We start from the raw sequence: 17,721 nt of genomic DNA, 5'->3' as shown, positions 1-17,721 counted from the left end.
TTGCTTATTATTATTTTAGTGTTCAATGTGTTACTCCTTTAAAAATGGGTTATTCATTATATTTAGCAACTCATTTTCAGCCACCTTTTCACCAGTAGAAAGATGGTAAGCTAGTTATAATCACTGGTTTTCTTTGAGGTTGCATGTTGAACATAGTTTACTTTATGATGTATACCATGAAATATTTTCAGAGTTTTTTTTTTTTTTTTTTGAGACAGAGTCTTTCTCTGTTGGCCAGGCTGGAGTGCAGTGCCGCAATCTCAGCTCACTGCAAGCTCCGCATCCTAGGTTCACGCCATTCTCCTGCCTCAGCCTCCCGAATAGCTGGGATTACAGGTGTCCACCACCACGCCCGGCTAATTTTTTTTGTATTTTTAGTAGAGATAGGGTTTCACCATGTTAGTCAGGATGGTCTCAATCTCCTGACTTTGTGATCCGCCTGCCGCGGCCTCCCAAAGTGCTGGGATTACAGGCATGAGCCACCATGCCCGACCGTTATTTTCAGAGTTTTAACCATCACTAACTTAGTAATTTAAAGCACTAGTTTTCAACTAATAGCCTGCTTTTTTCAAACACAAGTTTATGTGGAAACTCATTAAATGAAAAAGACAAAGGGCCGGGCGCAGTGGCTGACACCTCTAATCCCACCGCTTAGGGAGGCCAAGGCGGGCGTAATCCCACCGCTTAGGGAGGCCAAGGCGGGCGGATCACCTGAGGTCAGGAGTTCAAGACCGACATGCCCAACATGGCAAAACCCCATCTCTACTAAAAATACAAAAATTAGCCAGGCGTGGTAGCAGGCTCTTGTAATCCCACCTACTCAGGAGGCTGAGGCAAGAGAATCGCTTGAACCTGGGAGGCAGAGGCTGCAGTGAGCTGAGATCGTGGCACTGCATTCCACTCTGGGGGAATAGAGCGAGACTGTCTCAAAAAAAAAAGAGAGAGAGAAAGAAAAAGACAAAGTAGCAACTCTGTAGGAGTGGGTGGGTAGAGAAGAAGTCCAGATACCCATCAGCTTAGTGCCCTCATCCCTGCATCTCTTCTCTTGCAGTATCCCCTAGAGTACCTCTTGAATCCTGTCAAACAGCAGCCTCCAAACTTCTTTTGATCAATCACCTGTATTATGAAAAAGGTTTTGAGCCACCCACCCACCACCATCTTCACCACATACCCATAATCATCCTAGTATTAGTAAATATCTCAAGATATATAAAATATACACTTAAGATGAAGTTCATCATCAATGATATTGGCTGTAAATCTATATTCCAAATAGTCTTACTGACAAGTTAGAATCCTTTTTGGCTGACTTCACATCCCATATAGTCAGAACGCCATTGTTTTTACTTTGATACAGGATTGATGAAGAACTCCAAACAGGACCCTGCCATTTTCTTGCTTGTTTATGTTAGCTTTTAAAACACGTATCAACTCCAATCTTTGTAGTAATCTTTTAAAGCCACAGCTTATTTAGTTTGGCTAAAACCAGAAAATAGAATCCATAAAGCCACTTAACTGGACACACATACACTCTAACGTGTTGCACTGTGTGGAGAGCAAAGGAACTAGTGAGGCTGTCCCTGTTGCCCCTGCCACGCCATGGAACTTCCCCACCCCTCTGGGTTAACTCGTTTACTGTACATGAAACATGACCGTCTTAACCAACAAACTGAGTGAAAATGCCCGAGTCATCTACATATCAAGAATTAGAGAATTAGTCAAGCTTAGTATCTTTATTTCTGATAATAATAATAATTAGTAGTTCTAGTCTGTATCTGGAGGCTACCACTGTCAAACATCATTTGATTTAATGGAAAGAACCACACTCTCTAATTAGTCGGAAGGGTCGACATTTACTTTTCATTCAGTTTCACCCCCTGACCAAGGCCCTAAGCCTGTCATCCAGCTGACACCACAGCATTGAGCATCATGGATGCTCTGTAGCCAAGCCAGGCCCTATCATGATGTTCTGGGATCCAGGGCAGCTAAGGTAAAGAGCAATCATCCTAGTGGTTACCTGCAAGTCATTTTGTGGGTTCCAGTCAGAATCAAATATGATGCAGGTATCAGCAGCTGTGAGATTGATCCCCAGGCCTCCCGCTCTGGTGCACAGAAGAAAGACAAAGCGGTCTGAATCTGGCTTACAGAACCGGTCGATGGCTGCCTGGCGCAGGTTTCCCCGTACTCGCCCATCAATTCGCTCATAGGTGTATCTGAGGGGACCCAAATGAACGAAAGCCCAGGCGTTAATCATGACTTCAATGGAGAACAGCACAAAATGCAGGAAGCTGTTGACTGATGGCCTTAAATCCCTCACTTCTAAATTTGGACTAAATGACAGCAGTCTAGAAGGAATCCCGCCCCCTACATATGCAGCAGGGCAGACACTTAAAACTGTATTGCAAAATGTCCCCCTCTCAAAACAAAACAAAAAACCAAAACAAAGCAAAAAAAACCCAGCTGTAAACTAAGGACTAGAAGAATTAAATCATAAAATACTGATCCCCATAGCCCAAGCAACTTACTCTCTCAAGTATTTCCCAGTTTATACTTGTACTAAATCTAATCATAAGACCAGGAAAAACAAACAAAAGCCTTTCCCATCTACTTTGAGTAGTGCTCATAAAAAGGACTGAGTTCTCATCAGTTTCCAGCTACTTTAGGGTAAACCAGAAATGGTAACATTACACTGTGAGGCAGTCCTTTTATGCCATTTGTAGCCTACGAAGCTCCTCAAAGCTTTGGAGGTACATAGCAAAACCTCCAAGTTTATAGCTGAAACCAAGGTCTTCTGGGCAATATATTGCCAAGTATAAATCACAGGAAAGGAAAGGTTTTTGAGGTGTTGTGTGTGGGGTGGGGGTGAAGGAACTGATGAATAGTAAGAGGAAAATAAAGCAAGAAAGTAAAGCTGAATATCATTGAGAAGATATACACTTGTGTGGAAAATCAAGAAACGGGTGGGGTGTATGGTAGAGGTAACGGTAAAAGGAAAGAGAATAAGAAATGAAACTGTTAAGGGAACATATTACTCATGTCCATCTAGAGGGAAAACAGAAGGGACCTTTATGTTGGAAATCATGGGATTAACACAGAAGATCTGGACAGCTGCTGGGCGTCTTATTCTTTTCTTATTTACCCCTGACAACATATGAATTAACAAGGGGGATGTTACTTTGGGCCCAATTTTGACCTATAAACATGAACTGGTTAGTGAAGAAGAAGTAATAGGAAACTTGTGAGAAAAGAACCAAATCATCCCAAACCGACAACAGCCAAGATCATGAATCCTGGCAAAATCCTATCAGCAGACGAGAATTTGGGAAATCAGATCTCTAAAACTTACATAAATAAGCAGTAAGAAAATAAGGATAGATACCCTAGGGGTAGATAATTCTGTGTGAGGATGGCTTTGGAAAACTAAATCTGGCAATACAATCTTGACTTCCTCGAAGAAAAGAAAAAACCATGTAAAGAAACCACCCAAGGAAATGCACATGAAGAAACCTGACCAACTCAGACTTATAAGGGACATGTATAAAGTAAAGAAACAAGTCTGAAAATGCTGTCTCCCTTTTACAAAGCCACAATACAACCATACCTAAAATTAAGGGTACAATTTTTGTTTCCTCTTTATTTAAAATTATAATACACTCAAGAATAATAAATGAGAACTTCAGCAGGAAATGAAATGGGTGGTGGTGATAGGACTGTCATGAAGGCAGACTAAAAAGATTTTGTGTCATAGACAAAGGCTAAGGATTAGATGTCTGAATTCTATAGATTAAATTATCACCATTATTCATAACAACCACAATAATAACATTAGCAGCAAGTTCTTAAGTGTCAGTTCTATGCCAAACCCTGTGGTACACGCTTGGTATACATCATTACATTTAATTCTCACAATAATCCTATGAGGTAGTTTCTATTATCATCCTCATTTTACACTGACAAAACCTAAAAAACAGAACAAAACAAAAATTTATACAAGTAAAATATCTTGCTCAGTCATCCAGCTGGTTGAGCTAAACCCACATCCATTTGACTTATAGCTTTCACACTGTACCTTACATTTCAATGCATTAGGACAGAAAGGTTTTCCTAAACAATAAAGAGGAGAAATGGAGAATACATAAGGGACACTAGTAAACTTTGGAAGCTTAACTCTAACAGGAGGTGGAAACTATAACTAGGTATCAAAATGTTTTTGATAAATCAATGCTCAGAGGATCTGTAACAGTTACAGAAGTTTAGCCATGTATGTGATGCAACAAAGGAAGCACAATACTTGGAGTCAAAAACCAGGTTGAGATTCAATTAAAGAACATCCATTTACCCTCCTCCACCCTCCACCACCATCACACATATGAATGATTAATGCTGCAGGAACAGACTCCATGCTCTTTGAAAAGACACCCTTAGTCATTAGATAAGAGTTAGATACCACATGGATCAGAGTGAGGCTGGGAATTAGCACAGCCTTAAGGGGGAGGGGAAATCAATAGACAGTGATGACACAGCTCAGCCATTACCTAGGGAAAACGTTCCCATAAAATTAGATAAGTGTTTTTCTGTATTATAATGTAACAACACTTTCAGAACTTTTAGAACAAGATGAACAGAATAATTCTCTATCACTTGTTTAGTTTTGAGGGAGTGCTCTCAAAGAACGCAAAACTTAAAAAAAAATTGAATTACTTGAGCTCCTCCCTCACTTCTGAGCCAGATCTGCTGGCCATGCCCTCATTCCTGTAACAGAGTCTGGCATGAAATTCTACGGGAACAAAACCAAACTGACAGCTGGAGAGGCAAACAGGCTCAAGAACAAAGAAAACCTTGAGGGCAAATAAGTCTGAATGAAGAAATCAGACATCATAAAATTTTCCACACTGAACTTCAGCACAGCAATTAAGTCTCTGTGACAACTGTATTTTTAACAAGATCCCTAGGAGCTGATATGGTTCAAACTGTAATTCTGAGTCACTATTAAATACTATCAAATATCAACAAGCAGCAGGTGGCACTCTGGAAAAAACCTCTATGTGACTGGCCGGGAGCAGACTGGTAGGGAGTGGAGTGACATGTTTTTGGCACAAAAAATGTTGACTTTAGAAAGGCCTGAAGGGAAATGAACAACTTTCTGGTCTCCCAGCAATAATCAACTGGAAAACATGAAGAATTAATTTAAAAAAAGGAAAAAAAAAAAACCCAGCACAAAAAACCACTCACAACAGTTACAAGCATATAAAATACTTAGGATTTAATTCAGTAAGAAATATGAAGGATTGGTAACATAACACTAAGGGGCTATGCTTTGTTCACCATTATGACTGTAAGTTCTAGCACAATGCAGACACTTTATAAATATTTACTGAGACAACAGTGTATATGAAGGACCCAAGTTAAGTGTAGTGAAAAGCATGTTCTTTGATTTTGCAAAGATGTCAGTCTAAAAAAAAAAAGCAAAAAAAATCCCAACACACGAATATATGTATATATAAACATGTAAATGTGTATGTATGTATACATACATCTATACATACACATTTTTCTGGAGTTAGGGGCTGGAGCAGACAGAGACAGATAAATAAGCCAGGTATGGTGGCTCACTCGTAATCCCAGCAGTTTGGGAGGCCAAGGCAGGAGGATCACTTGAGGCCCGGAGTTCAAGAGCAGCCTGGCCAACATAGTGGGACCTCACCTCTACAAAAAAGAAAGAAAAATTAGACAGGCATGGTGGCCAATGTGTCTATCGTCCTAGCTACTCAGGAGGAGCAGGTCGGAGGATTACTTGAACCCATGAGTTCAAGGCTGCAGTGAGCTATGATCATGCCACTGCACTCCAGCTTGGGAGACACAGCCAGACCCTATCTCTAAATATAAATAAATAAATAAATAATTCTGAAGTTCATCTGGAATACTAAATGTGCAAAGGAATAAAACTACTGATCAAAAGAATAGAAAGGCTAGACATATATCCAGTATATATAATACCTCCCTATATTTCACAGAATTTTATGAGTGAGGGAAATAGACTATTTTAATAAAGAGAAAATTAGAAAATTCAATATATTTGGAAATAAATGAAAATCAGACTTCGAGTATATGCCATTTACCAAAATTACAGAAGGGCTAAAGACTTAAATGAAAAAAGAAAATCAAATAATACAGTTAAAGATTATGAATGAACATACACATTTAATTCTTTGATCTCTCCAAACCTCTAGTAAAATGACAGTAAAGGATTTTTTAAAAAGGTATAATCCCTTCCCCAAATGAATACACCAAAAGAACAGAAGTGATAAAATTCTGGATTCTGGAAAGTCGTATTTGATTTGAGGAAGGCAGAATCCCAGGCAAGACACAACCTAATTTAATAGTGCAGAACATCTGACGGGATCAAACATTGGTGGCACTAGGTTCCCCCTGAAAGCAGCAACACAGAGTCTAAAAACAGGGAAACTGGTGGAATATTTGCTGAAGTATTTACTTAGCCTCTAGATCACCTACTCCAGCCTTGAAGAGGGTAAAATAAAAGATCTTGATCCTCTCTACTCTAGAAGATACTAACCACAGTTAAAAGTGAATGTGCCATGCTGTAAAGGGGAAGAGAGACAGAAATAGTGGGAGCCCTTACTGTTTCTCACCCCTCCCCCACAATTAGCTCTAAATACAGTCAAGTTTCCACCTATAGGCAGGGGAGAGTAAGAGGCACAGGACCTCAAAATGCTGATACAGGAGGGTCCCCAATGAAAATGGTCCAGCCAGATGCACAGTGCTCACATATGGAAAGTGAAGTGCACAGTCAACAAGCCTTGCTCACATACTCAGAGCTTCTGGTTGGCTCCACAGTGCCTCCCATCTGATGGCCTAAGATATCAGACATGAGGCTGATATGAAACACACAGCCTCTGCTTCTGGTAAAGAGGGGCAATGTCCTAAAACACCAACCCTCTAGCAAATGACAAATTCTGGACAAACTATAAAAACCAAAATGAATGAACAGAAAAACCTACCTGAGGGCACGGGCGAGTTAACAAAAACAGACAGATCTTGGAGAAGAATAGAAATTTGTGGTTTCAGCCAGAGGAGAGGCCACAATTATGGTGGCAAGATGTTGATCAGCTATAATTGATAAAGTTGTTGTCTTTCTGACACACGAGGGGAAGATGCCTAGGGCAACTAAGACTGCCAGAGAGTGAAAGGGGATCCCCAGAAAGCAGAGAAATAGAGATGGAAACTCCAAACTCTGGGTATAAACTCTGCCCAAGTTTCTGGCTGACTTCTGACTCACACTTGCTCGGGGCTGACTGTGGTAGTCTGAAATGGGAACTACTGTCTAGCGGAGACATTGGCAGAGTTTGCACTTTGAGGATAACCTAGTTAGCTGCTTCCAAATAAAACCCATCAACATCTTCAGAGCACTGTAACAGAATCCTCAATCTCTAGAACATAGTATTCACTAGGTCTAGGGAAAAACTCAGTTATTCTCATTCTCAAGGGAACAGACAACACATGTCAACGTCAAACCTACAATGTTATAATTCAGACAAGAACTTTAAAGCTACTATTATGCTTACACTTAATGAAGTCAAGGAATGTTAAGTAATGAATAAAAAGATAAGAAAACTTAGCAGAGAAACAAAGCGTTAATAAACATAGAACTAAATGGAAATTTTAGAACTAATAAATAAATAAAGCATGGAGTGTGCTTAATAAGCATGATGGAGATGATAAAGAAAAGAGTCAGTGAACTTGAAGACAGATAAAAGAGAGAGAAAAAGGATTTTTAAAAAAACAGAGCCCATGGACTTGTGGGGAATATCTCAAGGTCAAATAAACAGGTAATTAGTCTCACAAATAACCAAGAGAATGGGGCAAAAACAAAAAAGAAATTGAAGAAATAATGATCAGAAGCTTCTCAAATTTGATGAAAGACATACATTTACAAATTCAAGAAGCTCAGTAAGCAGGATGAATCCCAATGATCACAGTTAAACTGCTGAAAACCAAAAATTAAAAGAAAATCTTAGAAGTAGCCAGAATAAATCAATGTATTGCACACAGGGAGCAGCAATGTGAATGACTGCAGAACTTCTCATAAGAAATCACAGGGGCCAGGGCACAGTGGACTAATACTGTAAAGAGCTGGAGGGGGAAGAAAAGGAAAAAAAAGTGAACCTAAAATTCTAATATGAAAGACAGATATAAACAAATGGGAAAAAATATGACTTGGAGAAAACAGATGAAGATAAAAAAATTCCATCATGATAAGCCTTAGAAAGACAGGAGAAGACACCGTACTTGTGAAATAATGGTGCTATTAAAAATGGAAAAATTACAAAAAATGTTCTGTGAAATTAAAAAATATAATTATAGTGAAAGATAAAGTCAAGAAAATTCCCCAGCATGTGAACTTAGATTTCAGATGGGAAAGATCTTTTTAGTATCCAGCACCAATGAAGCAGTTCATTATAAAATTTCACAGGACTGGGGACAAAGAGAATACATAAAAACTTCTAAAAAGAACAAACATAACACATAGACAAAGAATCCTAAGGGCTTTGAATTTCTCAATGGTAACCCTGGAGGCTAGAAGACAGTGGATTAACACCTTCAAAATTCTGCAGGGAAATGATTTACAACCTAGAATCTCAAATCCTGCGAAAAGATTCCTTAAGAATGAGAGCAGAGTAAAACAGTTTCAGACAATGTCTCAAAATTTACTTATCATTCACCCTTTCTCAGGAGCTCCTGGAAAAGGTGAGGTGCTCCAACATGGAATCCACCAACAAGAAGATCTGATTTAAGAGGAAAATAAAGAAAGCTGTCAGCATGAGAAAGAAGGCAGATCACAGCTGACAACTGTGTACTCTGTGGGGAACCAGCAACAGGCCAGGCAGGAGCAGGTCAGGAGGCCCCAGAAGGTACGGCCTAGAGAAGAAGAAACTGATGTGTTGGAACATAACCAGAGGGGATTTAGACAACCAGGGTAAAGTTTGCTGCTGAATTATAATAGGTGTATACAAAAATAAGCACTCAAAAAGATAATTTTTTGTTTCGAAGAAAATAAAAACTGTACAAGAATGAAAATTAAACAGCACATGACATAGCTCAGCTGTAATTTCACACTTTCATAAGTCATAATAAACCACAAATATTAACCTAACTCCAAGTATTATGTGGCATACTGGGAAGATGAGAGGACAGGGAGTTGTATACATGATGGTATGAGGAGCAATGAAAGAAGGCTAAACATTCATCTTCCACAGTGAGAACAGATAATACCTACAACTGAAAAAACCAAGATATTACAACTTATAGCATTATTTAGATACAGCTATAAATACCAAAAGAAATAGCATAAAGAGTTGAAAGTAAATGCTTCTGGGATATGAGAAACTGGGGGAAGGTAGAGGGTGAATCAGCACATAATTTTTCATAAGTGTTATAGAATGATACGGCTTTTTAAATCATGTGCATGTACAACTTTAATGAAAATAAAAACTACACTAAAAAGAGAAAGACAATGATAATATTAAGGCCAGAAGAACCCTGTTGAATGCAACTTGGGTGAAGAAGCCATAAACATGAAAAGAAGGGCTGGGTATGGTGATGTATGCCTATAATTCAGCTACTCAGCAGGCTGAGATGGGAGGACCACTTGAGCCCAGGAGTTTGAGGCTGCAGTGATTGACCCACTGTACTTCATCATCTTAGGTGACAGAGCGAGACACTGTCTCAGAAAAAGAAAAAAATATATATATATATACATACTTCAGAATATTTATATGGGTCTCACGATTAAGATGAGAGACAAGTCTTTTAAAGCACATTAATTTAAGCTTAAGTTTAGGCCTAAAAAAGGATTTAAAGTTGTTTTAAGACAAAGATTTGACTACTATAAAATTTAGGACATCAAAAAATAAAATAAATGAAAACCCATACTCATAAATAAAATTAAAGAACAAAAACAACACTGGGGAAAGTTTTTGCAACATGTTCTCAAGTAAACAAATAATTCTTATAAATTAATAAACAAAAAGTCAAAGACCAAGAGAAAAATGCAGGAAAAACATCAATCCACAAAAATGAAATATGAATAACTAATAAATATGAAAAAATACTCATTCTCATTAGTAATCACAATTACAAATTAAAGAGACCATAATTTTGAATTACTGAATTAGCAAAGATTAAGAAGTAAAAACAATATTGATCAGAATATGAAAAAAAAGCATTCTCACCCGATATTTCGGAAATGAATATAAATAAAACACTCTTAACTAGAAGGCATTTTGTAAATACTGAGTGTATCAAATGTTTTAAAAAATGTGCACTGACATTTATCCTAAAGAAATAACTGGAAACACTCATAACTACTTAAAAGGGATATTCATTTATAGAGTCCCTTAAAATGCTGAAAAATTGGAAATGTTTAAAATAGAATATCATGTAGATCATTAAAATTTTGTTGTAGAAAAAGAAAGAAAAAAATTTCATAATATATTAAATAAAAAATGACTTACAAAGTACAATGTAGAACAGCACTGCAATTCAAACAATAAAGCTAAACATATTTATGCAGAAAGAACAGACTGAAAAGATAACCCCCAAGATGCATGGGGAATTGTGCAGGTGGTAGTGTTACATATTTCTGCATTTTCAAGAGAAGCTATAATCTTAAGTAATTTGAACACAAAATGAGCAATAAATAATAAAGAGAAAATAGCATAAAAGAGAGCTAAAGACTTCTGTACTTACCAAGTCTGTTATATACACCATTACTCATTTTGGGGGGTTCTTTTTAAAAAATCTGCAAACTAATAGTTGTACATAAAGAGTAAGATAATATAAGAAGCAAGTGCTCTGGCAATGGGCTCCTAATCTACAGTGAATTCAAAGCTACAAAACTGCTTTACAAGTTTTGATTTATTCATGTAATACAAGTTTCAAGAATCCTTTACATAGAAATCTCTCCTATAGAGCTCTGATGAATTATTTTATTGTCTAATCAGACTTTGAAGAATTATTTATATTAAATGTCAGTATAGCCATAGTTTAATTTGTCATTTCTTTTAATCCTCTTGCCATAAAGTACATATACAAGGGCAAACAGAATGTTAAAGAATAAGAACATCTGTTAAGACACCCGAGATTTGCTACAAAAACAGGATTTTCTTTAGACTTAGCAATGCCTAGGCTACCAGTTTCTATAACCTTGAAAGTCTTTTATCATTAAGAATGAATTTTTAAAAACTCATACATCATCTTCAGATCACTGATGTGTCACAATGACTGAAAATCTAAGGTAATACATGTGAGGTAACAAATGTAGTTCCCATACAGAATCCAAATAACCCACACAGCACCACAGACTTTTTATTTGCATGAGGAATGGAACTTAGATTCAAGGAATTATAAGAGTATGAACAAGAAAATAACTTGGGATGCCATAGCCAGTGCATCATAAAACCTTAGAGGGTTTGCTGAGAAAGGACATAAAATATCCCCAAATTCCTTCTCTGTGAGTTGCCAGTTTATGCTCTTTTAGAAATTTGATGTAGTGATGATTTCCAGGATATATTTCTTTCACCATTATTAAGCAACAAAAATGTAAATACATGATTTTCCTAGACCTTTCTAATGCTATTTGAATTGTTTCCTCCAACTAAAGTGAATATAAATAAATATGTGGAATTTTTTTTTAAGCAAAGCAAGGACTCTACATCATAGGTCATGAAATTTACTCTTGACAGTTAAACTTGGGTCCATTTGGTCATAAAATTTAACTCTGAATTTTATTTTTTTTTTTTTTTTTTTTTTTGAGACGGAGTCTCGCTCTGTCGCCTGGGCTGGAGTGCAGTGGCCTGATCTCAGCTCACTGCAAGCTCCGCCTCCCGGGTTTACGCCATTCTCCTGCCTCAGCCTCCCAAGTAGCTGGGACTACAGGCGCCCGCCACCCCGCCTGGCTAGTTTTTTGTGTTTTTTAGTAGAGACGGGGTTTCACCGTGTTAGTCAGGATGGTCTCGATCTCCTGACCTCGTGATCCGCCCGTCTCAGCCTCCCAAAGTGCTGGGATTACAGGCTTGAGCCACCGTGCCCGGCCTTCAGTCAGTCTTTAAAAGGAGATTCCTTTTCTCCATTTTTGAATGTCTTCTTGTGTTTAAACAACATTTTTGAATGGATCAAAAAAAAATATCAAAGAAAAGGAACTGTCCCAGTGTTGAATGCACGGCTTTGACACAAGTCTCACCTTCTCTGGATGAGGTAATCTTCCAGGATGTCGAGGCAACGCACCATCTGGGAGAAGATGAGTACCTTGTGGCCACCTGCAATCAGCTTAGGGAGTAGTTTATCAATCAGCACAAGCTTCCCTGCTGCCTGAATCATGGCCTGCAGCTGAAAGTCAGGGGCATCAGGGCTGTGGGTTTTTCGGAAATCTTCTAGAATTTTCTCCTCTGCTCCTGAAAAGGAATGGAACAAAACTATTCCCTGGACAGAATATAAGGATAAAGGTTGTACTCTGCTTTGCAGATCCTGGGAAAAATGAAGTGAATTCTTAGGTCCTAGACCAGCAGTCCAGTGAGGAGATGCTGGGTGCACGCTGGTCTGTCCCTTCAGCAGAGGGCTCTGCAGTGGCAGCAGGAGGGAACGCGGGTGCTCCGCTCTCCTGGGAAGTCTCACCAAGTAGAGTGAGGATCTGAGATACCAAGTCCTAAGCTGACTCACCCAAGAAACCTTCCCAGACAAGAAGGACTTTCACACCTCTTGACATCACAAAGACTATAAGATAATCCAAGCCACATTGTGATTTTAAAATTTCTCAAAAAGTTTCATTGTAAAAAAAAAAAATCCTCCCAACATTTTCTCTAACTAGTTTGGTTAACTGTTAATTTGTCTGCAGAGAGTTTTAATGTCATTGCAGCATTTTCACTGATTCAGCTAAGTAACACATTTCCCTGTCCCCAAGTAGAAAGTGTGTGCCAGACTTTGAACAAATAAAGGGCAGCAAACTGGTGAGTGATATCTCTTTCCTGCCCAGCAGAGTACATGCTGTGAGGCAGCGTGTTGGCTCAGAAGTTAAGTTCAAACCTTGGCTCTTGGTCCTTAGTAGCTATACTGCTTAGGCAAATCCATCAAGCTCTCTGAATCTGTTTTATACTCTGCAAAAAGGTGAGAATGCATACATGCTAGCATATAATGAAAATTCAATACATGAGTTATTTGATTATCATTAGCTTCTGGCAGAGGCCATGGCAGTCCTGACTAACTTCATAGTGCCCCTGACTCACCATTGATCAGGTAGGGATGGTTACAGCACTTCCTCAGCTCCATCATGGTGTTGATGAGATTGGGCATGTTGTGCTGATTTGCCCCCTTGGTCAGGAAGGAAAAGTTCTTCTCCAGGATGGCACGGTAGTACTTTTTCTGGATATTGGTTAGTTCCACCTCAATGATCGTCTCTTGTTTGGGAGCAAGGTTCTTTTCCACATCATCTTTCAGCCGTCGAAGCATCATTGGTTTTAGGATAGACTGCAGTTTCTTTACCTGTCCAGGGAAATGAGACCTATTTACCTGCCTCAATCCTGATTTAACGATTACTGGGGTATTCCAACTTTCACTCTTATTTCTTGAACATTTACGCATAGTACTGTGGTAGCAGACTAATAGAAAGATCATGATTGACCCCCTGAAAATGGGGCTTATAATAGTACTGAAAGGGAATTAGGGATATGATTTTAATTCACAAGCAATTACTGAGAATCTAGTGGCAATCTCAGAAGATAAAAAGGGAGAAAGGTATAAAAGAGTACCTATTCTCTAGGATGGAGAAAACACGTCTCTCTGTCATTCTTTCTCTAATACACACACCACATGCACAGTAATTACCTGAAGAATATTTTAAATTATGTTAGAAGGTATGAGTGATATATTACAAAAGAAACTTAGACGCTGAGAGAACGGAGTAAGTAGAGATGATCTGGAAAAGAATTCCTTCTATTACCTTTTAAGTAACAAAAGCAGCATACATGTTTGGGTGTAGCAGTATGTAAAGAATTAATGTTATAGGTGACATCTGTTCTATCATGGAATCTGTCACATCAGGGGCACTTTAAGTCTGATGGTGTTCTTTGCTACAACTTGTCTGTTCTTCCCCTAAAAGCACAGGCCTGGACAGCAGATCTTTATGCAACTGACTGCACCAGCAAGGTGACTTGTTCCCCCTCCCAGTGAGACAATGACAGACTAAGGGATTCAAAGTCCAAGAACCTGAGGTAACCTGGAGCTAAAACATGATACCGGTAAGATTAACTCTGGCGGAAAAACAAAATAAGGGAAGATGAAAGTGCAAAAGAAATCAAGTTTCAAGTCAGAAACGGCTGTTCAAAAATTTTAAAAGGGGTAGACTCTGCATAAACAAGTTGTGTGCTGCAGGATTGCTTCCTGAAGAAATACAAAGTGATTTACAGAGAGTGATTCAGAAGAGTTACTTACTAAAGCAGATTTCAGACAATGATGAACATGCTTTATTTTGGAAACAGATGCTTTCCAGAACTTTTATTTACTGTGTTTTAAAATACAGAAATCTCATAGAAGCAGAGATTAGAGTGGTGGTTACCAGAGACTGGGGGGTGGGGCGGGGTAGGGAGATATTGTTCAAAAGATAGAAAATTTTAGTTAGATAGGTGGAGAAAGTTCAAGAGATCTACTGAACAACATGGTGACTACAGTTGATAACAATGTACAGTATTTTTGAAGATTGCTGAGAGTGGATTTGGAATGTTCTCACAAAAAGCATGTGCTAATTAGCTCTGTTTAGCCATTCCACCATGTATACATATTGCAAAACATATTGTACACGATCAATACATATTTTTGTCAATTAAAAAATAAAGCCAAAAATTTAAAAATAATTATATAAAAATAAATATTAAAGAAAAAATATCAAATAAAATATTTGATGTAATTTGTATGGTTTTCTCCTACCTAACTCCAATCTTAAACTTAATCTTTTTATGAGACCTTCATTTTACCAACGAAGGGTACTTAGAAATCTAATCCCCCATGTGGGTAAGGAATTACTATATAAGAACCTAAAGGGAAAAGACTCAGCTAGCTGATTGTTAAAGATAGGGACAAATGTCAATCTGCCACATGCTGGGTTCAGCTTTTGCCCTTCACTTGGTTCATACCTTGAATCATTTAGAGTTTACTATATGCCAGACATTGTGCTGGTCAATACAACAAACACAACTTGGGAGAAGATGTGGGCCTTGTCCTCAAGGAGATCTTTGTCTAGGAAGAAGAAAAAACGCATACCGCAAATTAAGTGCAATGGGAGAAGAGGATGCATTTCTAATGGTCCAAAAACGGAGAGAAGATTGGAGCTGGCTTTTGAAAGTCAATAGATACTGCAAATGTAGGAATTAAGTTTGATTATTCACTGCTCTGATGCAAGCCTGACTTGCATCAGAAGTAGGAAGAGATTGGAACCCCAGAGTGTACACTTGACATGTGGGCAAAGTTCCCAAATGTTTTCATTCCCCTCATTCTTTGCCCCAACCCACTTACACACCATTGCTGGATTAATTTGGCAGAGCTAATTATGTCATTCCTGTAATAAGGCCTTGTATGGCTTCTCCGTTACCTACAAATTCTTCAAACTACCTTTCAAGATCTTCCCACAATATAACCCTCAAGCCTTCTGGCCTTATATTTCCAATTCATTCACTGTTTTCAGCTTAATCAGATGTTTCCCCACTAGTGAGTAACTACCATGACTCTGATTTTGCTGGGTTTTTTTTTCTATGTAAAGTGGTTACCACCTCTTCTCTCTATACCTGTGAAAACCTGCCCATCCCTCAAGATGCATTTTCAAATTGTACTCTCTCCCTGGAGTCTTTTCTAATTCTCAAATAGATGTGACCTGTCTCTCCTCTGAAGGACCAACTCTATTACTTGTTCCTCTTATGGCACGTAAATTTGTCTGGGTTATTTCTATAATCCCTAGTAGAGATTTCTACTCATATGAAATATTTATTACTATCAGCTGTTTTTTATTAGCTTTGAGTCCAACAAGGTGACTTGGAACTGGACCTTGAAAACTGCAGAAACCCAGCTGATCTGGACAAAAGTGGACTTATCAACTACTCTAGGTATGTGACTGCCTTCTTTTCCTCACTACCTGTGTATTGCGTTGTACTCAAGAAGATGGGCCTGGGAACAAGTTGCAGATTTTGAAGGGGAAAGGATGAAGGATGAGGGAAGCAGAAGAAAGCATCATACTCCTAAGGCCAGAGCTATAAGCAAAATCAGTGAACACACAATATGTGAAATTAGTGAAACAAGGAGGCCCGATACACCAACATAAGATACACCATCTATCCTTTGTGGCAGTAAGAACTGCTAATAATCAGCTTACCTTCCCCAACATAAACAAACACATAAAATAAAGGAGTAATGCTCATTTTGCCAGGAATGTGACAACTTGCTAAATCCTGGCCCTATAGCATCCTGTTCTTTTCTTGATGAAGATAATGATCACATCGTCTCCCCAATTCTTTGGGTCCCTAATTACCTGTTCCTCTGTTTTCAAATCTCCAAATTCCTCCAAGAAAGCAGTCTCTGAAGGAAACTGTGATGGCTCCAAAAAATTTAGCAAACTGAAGAGCTCCTCCACGGAGTTCTGCAAGGGTGTTCCAGTGAGAAGCACTTTATGTTCCTGCACAAATTAAACACACATGATGAATAGTGCTTGAGCCATCAAAATAGTGCATTTTCATGGGGAAAACTAAGCCAGGGCATTGAGTGCTCAATTCGGGGCAATTCTGATCTGCTTTAATGAAAAGATAATTCACCCTCATAGGGGTACAGTCAATAAACGAATCAACCTTCCCTTCACATCATTGATTCCAGCAGCAATTTCATGTTAATTAAAGCAACTATTCACTCATTCACTAAATATTATTGAGGGCCTCCCCACCAGATACTGGGCACCATGCCAAGGCAGTGATGTTAAAAGGGCATCATCTTTGGTAGCAGTTCATTCAGGGGCCTGGAAACAAGCCAAAAGACCTTACATTTCCAAGTCATATATTTCATGGTATTTAAGAGTCCTCCTAAGTCTATGGAAATCAATCTGTGGCAAAGGCCATTGTTGACCCAGTTTGTAACAAAAAAAATCTTGATTCCTATACTTTTGCAGTTATAGAGACCAAAAAAGAAAATCTAATGTAAAAAGACCAGGCAGAAATAAGCTACATGCAGAATGGCTAAGGAGTGTTTCCTCCAAACTGAACAGAATGAACCTGTGTTTATGTAAAGAGCTGCTAACTCTCACCAGGGCCATAAGCTTTAGACCCTCCAGAAGTTTGCAGTTCCTGTTCTTTAATCTGTGGGCTTCATCAATTATCACACAGCTCCAGTGAATCTTCTTCAACTCTGGGCAGTCTGCCAGGATCATCTCAAACGTTGTGATGACGACGTGGAACTTGAAGACTCCTGAAAGGGGGTTTCCCTGAGGATGACACAACCAAAGGCAAAGCTTTACACCACGGCTACAGAATTCTGCTAATACCTGCTGGATGCGAGGAGGCAGCACTACCAATGCTGGGGCCTAGGTGAGAAGACAAGCACTGCTTTTCCTCATGTGGGAAAAGAGAATATAAGAATGAACGAGCTAGTTAGCCAAAAGGCCTCACACACCATCAATGA

The 17,721-nt window shown here is 38.7% G+C and overlaps 1 protein-coding gene across 1 annotated transcript in view; it reads right to left on the bottom strand.

Annotated features, from left to right (window-relative positions):
* Positions 1-17,721, bottom strand: part of CHD6 (chromodomain helicase DNA binding protein 6) — a 219,429-nt gene that overhangs the window by 70,334 nt on the left and 131,374 nt on the right. Inside the window, exons 13-17 of the mRNA XM_011929036.1 lie at positions 17,348-17,524; positions 16,586-16,729; positions 13,299-13,554; positions 12,260-12,470; positions 2,018-2,213 (exon numbers count right to left, since the gene is read on the bottom strand). Of these exons, the coding sequence (XP_011784426.1) occupies positions 2,018-2,213; positions 12,260-12,470; positions 13,299-13,554; positions 16,586-16,729; positions 17,348-17,524 (984 nt within the window). The remainder of the gene's footprint in view (positions 1-2,017; positions 2,214-12,259; positions 12,471-13,298; positions 13,555-16,585; positions 16,730-17,347; positions 17,525-17,721) is intronic.

Source organism: Colobus angolensis, unplaced genomic scaffold (genome assembly GCF_000951035.1).
Source record: "Colobus angolensis palliatus isolate OR3802 unplaced genomic scaffold, Cang.pa_1.0 Scaffold8, whole genome shotgun sequence".
NCBI lineage: Eukaryota > Metazoa > Chordata > Mammalia > Primates > Cercopithecidae > Colobus > Colobus angolensis.
Note: the sequence above shows the minus strand (reverse complement) of the source record. Positions and strands in the feature narration are given on the sequence as shown.